Source organism: Bison bison, unplaced genomic scaffold (assembly GCF_000754665.1).
Source record: "Bison bison bison isolate TAMUID 2011002044 unplaced genomic scaffold, Bison_UMD1.0 scf7180017845662, whole genome shotgun sequence".
Taxonomy (NCBI): Eukaryota; Metazoa; Chordata; class Mammalia; order Artiodactyla; family Bovidae; genus Bison; species Bison bison.
In genome coordinates, this window is record NW_011476235.1 from 9146 (window position 1) to 16279 (window position 7134).

Below are 7134 nucleotides of genomic sequence, written 5' to 3' on the forward strand. Positions count from 1 at the left end.
GTCCCCTTCTCCTCCTGTCCCCAATCCCTCCCAGCATCAGGGTCTTTTCCAATGAGGTGGCCAAAGTACTGAAGTTTCAGCTTTAGCATCATTCCTTCCAAAGAAATCCCAGGGCTGATCTCCTTCAGAATGGACTGGTTGGATCTCCTTGCAGTCCAAGGGACTCTCAAGAGTCTTCTCCAACACCACAGTTCAAAGGCATCAATTAACATTTGTAATCTTGAAGATGCACTCAGCTCAGGGGCACCAAAAGGCCTTTTCCACCTGTGCTTCCCACCTCACTGCTGTCTCCATCTTCTACGGGACCGTCATCTTCATGGACTTACAGCCCAGCTCCAGGCACTCCATAGACCCAGACAATGTGGCATCTGTGTTCTACTCTGTGCTCATCCCCATGCTGACCTCTGTGGGGTATAGTCTGGGGAACATGGAGGTTAAGGGTGCATTCAAGAAAGTCATTGAGAAGGCAACATTTTCTACAGATTCTGGCATTGCAGTATGCCCAGTGTGTGTGCTCAGTGGCTCAGTCATGTCCACGGACTGCAGCCCACCAGGCTCCTCTGCCCACAGAATTTTCCAGGCAATAATACCGGAGTGGGTTGCCATTTCCTAAGATGGGATCTTCCTGACCCAGAGATTGAACTCACATCTCTGTTTCTTGCATTGGCAGGTGGATTCTTTATCACTAGCGCCACCTGGGAAGCCCAGTAAGTACTGCTGCTGCTGCTGCTGCTAAGTCGCCTCTGTCGTGTCCGACTCTGTGCGACCCCATAGACCGCAGCCCACCAGGCCCCGCTGTCTCTGGGACTCTCCAGGCAAGAACACTGGAGTGGGTTGCCATTTCCTTCTCCAATGCATGAAAGTGAAAAGTGAAAGTGAAGTCGCTCAGTCGTGTCCGACTCTTAGCGACCCCAGGGCCTGCAGCCTACCAGGCTCCTCCTCCATGGGATTTTCCAGGCAAGAGTACTGGAGTGGGGTGTAAGTACAGGAACCTTTATTAATTCCTCTCAGATTTTCCCCATGCAATAAGTTATTTTTTTAATCCCCACACTGCATTTAAATTCCTGAGATGGCATCCTTATCTTTTCAAAAGTCTGATTTTGGTAAAAAGAAAACATATTCAGAAATTCAATATCTGAATGATGATAGCTAAGGAAAAGCATTAGAAAATTTGGGACCTGTTTGTCAAAACTTACTTCTGATATTTGATTCATCGTGTGGTAATGTACTAATTATGTACTGATGTATTTGATTTGTCATTATTATGGGCACGTGCACACTGGAATGGGAAATTTGTCAGAGGTAAATGGAGCATGGCTAGTTTTTGATAAAAATAATTTAAATTGTTAGTTGAGATATTCAGTATAAAATTGTGTCTAATAGCAATTATTCCTTTTGTGAAATAACTTTTAATATTCTGAATAGAAGGAAAAATTATAGTCTTTTAAATGAAAGTGTCTACTCTTTTGGAGCATTTTGTTGAAAGATACATAAATATCATATTTTAAATGAATCAGTGTTTCTGTCTTGACTGAGTCATTTTTGTTAAATCAACATGTTGCCATCAGAATTTTTAAAAAGATACAATAATTATCCAAATTCTATAGCTTGGCTTTCTCTGTGTGTTCTACACGCTATGGGTTTGGACACGCTGTTTGCTGTTTATTCGCTCAGTCGTGTCCGACTCCTTGCTACCCCATGGACTATAACCTGCCAGTTCTCCTCTGTCCATAGGATTCCCCAGGCGAGAATACTGGAGTGGGCTGCCGTTTCTTTCTCTAGTGGATTTGGACATATGCCTAGTCCAAATGAAAGCTTTCCAGGTGGCTCTAGCTCTAAAGAACCTGGCTGCCAATGCAGGAGATATAAGAGACATGGGTTCCATCCCTGGATCAGGAAGATTCTCTGGAGAGGGCATGGCAACCCACTCCACTATTCTTGCCTGGAGAATCCCATGGACGGAGGAGCCTGGTAGGCTACAGTCCATGGGGTCACCAAGAGTTGGGCATGACTGAGCGACTTCACTTTCACTTTCACAATGCCTTAAGGGAGATAATGGAAGCCTGGTGTGTACCTCACCCCAGAGCCTGTCCTCCATGCACAATGCTATGCCTTCCTCTCAGAGTCGCCTCTGTTGATGGACAGGCCCCCATTGAGCCAGTTCTTCTACACATGCTCTATGCACATATCTTTTACTTTCACATGAACCCTTGATGAGGTGAAGTTGAAAATTTTGTTAAATTAAATTTGATCTAAATATACTTAAAGCCAATCCACCCTGACTATTCATTGGAAGGACTGATGCTGAAGCTCCAATACACTGGCCACCTGATGAGGAGAGCTGACTCATTTGAAAAGACCCTGATGCTGGGAAAGATTATGGGCAGGGGGAGAAGGGGACAACAGAGGATGAGATGGTTGGATGGCATCACGGACTCAATGGACATGAGTTTGAGTAAGCTCTGGGAGACGGTGAAGGACAAGGAAGCCTGGTGTGTTGCAGTTGGACATGACTGAGAGGCTGAACAACAATGCAGATCATAGTCTTAGGAACCACGCAATGTAGACTCAAGGGTTGTCTTGGGTCCAAGGCATGGCTTGGCTATTAATACTCTTTATTTTATTCATTTTATTATTTTGCATTGAAGTACAGTTGATTTGCAATATTATATTAGTTTTGGGTATACAACAGTGATTCAATAGATTTCCAGATTATATTCAATTTAAGGTTATAAAATATTGGCTCTATTCCATGTGCTCTATATTGTATCCTAGTTCATACTTAACCTCCTTCCTCTATCTTGCCCCTTTTCCTTGGCCTCTCCACACTAGTAACCAATAGTTTGGTCTCTGCATTTGTGAGTCTGTTTCAATTTTGTTACATTCATTTGTTTGTTTTATTGTTTTATTCCACTTGTAATTGAAAATATGCAGTATTTGTCTTTCTTTCTCTGACTTATTTTACTTAGCATAATACCCTCTAGATCCATCCATGTTACAGTAAATGGCAAATTTTAATTCTCTTTATGGCTGAATAAACTAAACCAAATAAAAGCAAATACACAAATAGAGACAACAGAATAGGGTTTTTAGCGGTGAAGAGGGCTAGGGGCAGGGTGAAATGGTGAAAGGAAGTACACTGTATGGTGATGAGTAGAAACTAAACTTTTAGTGATGAATGCACTGTGCTGCATACAGAAGTGGAAATATAACATGGTACACACGAGACTTGGATTTCCCTGGTGGTTCCAGTGGTAAAGAATCCATCTGCCAATGCTGGAGATATGGGTGCTATCCCTGGGTCAGGAAGAGCCCCTGGAGAAGGAAGTGGCAACCAACTCTAATGTTCTTGCCTGGGAAATCCCATGGACAGAGGAGCCTGGTGGGCCATATAGTCCACGGGGTTGCAAGAGTTGGACATGACCTAGTGACTAAACAGTAACAATGATATGAAACTTATATAAGACTATAAACCATTTAAAGGGAATTAATAAGCAGGATTGGCTTATTTTAAAGCAACTGCAAACAGAAAAATATACAATGTTATTGCTAGCTCAGTGCATTTTTTAAAAAAGGTGAATGTTGGTAGTCATGGATGAAAAATTTAAAAATTATTATATTATTTTCCTTCCATTTTCCTTGTACTATGGCTATTGTATCCTTTTGAAAACTGTGATGTGAAAATTCAGCTTAATAAAATGACTCAATCAAGACAATTATTAATTCACTTAAGATGGTATATTTATACATCTGTCAGTAAACTATGCCAACAAAATCAGCACATAGTTTCATCAAAAGTTTATTATTTTTTTCTCAGACGAAGACTTTTAGAACAGATATTCAGCTAAAGAAAGTCATATTAGATATAAATTTATATTTTAATCCACTAATTCACTATTCTCATTATTTTTAATAAAAACAAACCCTCTCCGTCTACCTCTTGCTACTTTTCTTCCCCTACGCGCGTGTGTCTACAGGCCACAGGCGCCCTCCTGTCCACAGGCTTGCTTCTTTTCCTGCTTTGCCTGTGTGCTCTAGCACATGCCGTAGGTAAATTGCATGTTGAACATGTTAATGTCCTTAACAAGCTTTTTGACAAGCAGAACCACAATATTTTATGCTTCTCTTTGGCCATCCTCATTTAGTTGTTAGATTTCTGAACACGTTTCCTTATTCTAGACAATATACTTTAGAAAAAAATAAGGGTGTTATTCAGCACTTAATTTCTGCATGTGACTCAGTGAATGGGAAAAATGTGAGCAGAGTAAAACTGGATCATTATGTATTCTAAAATGTTAAAATGACAATCTTAGAGACAATCTTGCCTTCTCAATCATCTTCTTGAAAGCACTCTTAACCTCCTTGTTCCTCAGACTATAGACCAAAGGGTTCAGCATGGGGATGATCATGGTATAGAACACAGATGCAATTTTGTCAGTGTCCATGGAATGCCTGGAGCTGGGCTGTAAGTACATCGTGATAACCGTACTATAGAAGATGGAGACTGCTGTGAGGTGGGAGGCACAGGTGGATAAAGCCTTCTGGTATCCTGCAGAGGAGTGCATCTTCAGAATGGTAATAAATATGAATATGTATGATATTAAGATAACCAGGAGAGCAAAGAAGATGTTGAAACTGGCTACATAAACAAGAACCATCTCACCAACATACCTATCTGAGCAAGAGAGAACCATGACTGCTGGAACATCACAGAAAAAGTGGTGGATCACATTGGGCCCACAGAAAGAGAGACTGAAGCTGATTCCAACATGGATGGAGGCATTCAGGAAGCCACAGACACAGGGGCCTGTGGACAGACCAGCACACACACTTGTCGTCATAGTTGCGGTGTAACGGAGGGGCGTGCACACTGCTGCATAGCGGTCATAGGCCATTGCTGCCAAGAGGAAATTTTCCGTAGTGGCAAAGGCTGCAAAGAAGAACATCTGAGCAGCACACACATTATAGGAGATGACCCCGTGGCCTTTCAGGAATCCAGCCAGGACTGTGGGAATGACAGCTGTGGAGTAACCAAAGTCCACCAGAGACAGGTTACTGAGGAAAAAGTACATGGGCGTGTGGAGATGCGAGTCCAGGAGCACCAGCAGGATGATGCCCACGTTTCCAACCACATTGACCAAGTAAATGAGAATGAATATTATAAAGAGGGGAACTTGCAGATTTTTGGTGCTGGTTAGTCCTAGGAGAATGAACTGTGTCACTTCGGTCGTGTTCTCCATCTGGGTTACTTAAGAATCAGATGTCTAGAGCAAAGAGAAACAAAGGAACAGAGTGTCAAATTTAGCTAAGATTGCAGTAACAGCGAAACTGAGATGTTTATATCTCATGAACATTTTTTCGTTACAGAAATGATACGTGCTTCAAGAGTCTCCACATCTAAAGCATGGACTTATGAGTGAAACTTAGTGTATTATTCATCTAGAATTCCAAACTATTGAATGAGGGATCGTAATGAATCATCTCTCCAGTTTTTAATTCTTTCAGATATGTCAAAACACGATCATTTTGGAGTTAATAACTCTGACAGTTCAGCTTTTCCTCGCCTATTAAATTCACACACTTCTCTGCTCTTTATATGCCAAGGCCCTTGTAGACACAAGAGGAGAGTAATTTGTGTTTCCACAAATACTCACTGGCAAGTCAAATTCTGTTCTCAGATAAAGCGTTTCTCAAGTTTGATGTGTCTTTACCAAATTTAAATTAAACTGAATTTAGCTCTGTTTAAATTATGTATTGTCTTCATTGGTCCAAACTCAGTGTTAGAGGCTGCACAGAGAAGTAACTGAGACTTAGATGCATAGTGTATGTAGTGGGGTAACTGGAGGAGTGGGGGCGTGTACAGCCAGCAGACGCAGTTCTCAAAGGAAGACATGGCATTAGGTGGAGAGTTTGGACTCTGAGAAGAGCCCAAGTTAACAGCCTGAGTCTTTGGTCATCAACTGACATTCCTGAACCAGTTGTTCTCCAACTGAAAAACTAAGATAGTAAGGAGACCTAACTCAAGGTGTTATTTTGAGAATTAAGTTAGATAATACATGAAAAACAATGAGCAAAAAGCTGAGTGTTCAGCACAGTCTGAAGAAGATGCTATTACTATTAAACATGAATAGTGGTTTTCTATGCTGGTTTGAGAAAGGTGGATGATGGTGTGCAGGGCTCCAGGTGAGGATGAGTTTTGAGTCCTTGTAACCTCCTCTTCATTTTGCTTTTTGCTCACACACCACTTAGGTCCTTTCAATTTTTTGGTGCTTTCCAATATATCACCCTCTGTTCATGCTCTGCCTGTATAATTGTCTGCTCTGGTCTGTCCACGTGAGCCATTCTTTTGCTTAATTTTTTTTTAACTTGTATATCAGCTTAAGTTGAAATAGTCTCCTTTTCTTCTTTTTTCTTATTACTGTTTATCCAATAGTTGAATCACAGATGTAGAGGGTTGAAAGCTCACAGTTTGTGGGTTACCTTTAGTTTGTAGATCTATTTTGTTAGCAAGCTTTTTGTTTTAAATATTTTAAATTTAAATGTATATATGGACTATGGATACTTACCTTACTCCTTGACAAAATAGGACAGTTAATCCTGAATAGTAAGTTTGAAGTCAGAAATTTAGACATGAAATAATGCATAAATGTTGTTAGAGAAGTCATCTCTCAGGCAGTGGTAGAAATGTTCCAAGGTCTCTAAGGAAGGGAAGATGAGGGGAAGAACACTAGTATGTGGTCAGGTTCTGAATCTACCATGCATTCTTTCTGTGCCCTTGGAGGAGCCACGTATGTCCTCCCTGTTTGTAAAATAAATACAATTAAATTACTTCTCCCATATAATTCACAAAATTGCCTCTGTAAATGGCAAATAAAGGAAGGTCTATAAAGCACTAAGAGGTTATTATTTTAAGGTTGCTTAGTATAATTTTTCGGAGAAGGCAATGGCACCCCACTCCAGTACTCTTGCCTGGAAAATCCCATGGATGGAGGAGCCTGGTAGGCTGCAGTCCATGGGGTCGCTAAGAGTCGGACACGACTGAACAACTTCACTTTCACTTTTCACTTTCAAGAATTGGAGAAGGAAATGGCAACCCACTCCAGTGCTCTTGCCTGGAGAATCCCAGGGACTGGG

General features: G+C 41.2%; 1 protein-coding gene and 1 pseudogene across 1 annotated transcript; one reads left to right on the forward strand and one right to left on the reverse strand.

The window, feature by feature from the left end:
• LOC104985969 overlaps positions 1-3848 on the forward strand; it is a 4681-nt pseudogene extending 833 nt beyond the window's left edge.
• Positions 3849-4295: 447 nt separating this feature from the next.
• LOC104985976 (olfactory receptor 5B3-like) lies at positions 4296-5240 on the reverse strand. Its single transcript, XM_010836372.1, has one exon. The coding sequence runs from the start codon at positions 5238-5240 to the stop codon at positions 4296-4298; it is 945 nt and encodes a 314-aa protein (XP_010834674.1).
• Between the last annotated feature and the right edge of the window lie 1894 nt (positions 5241-7134).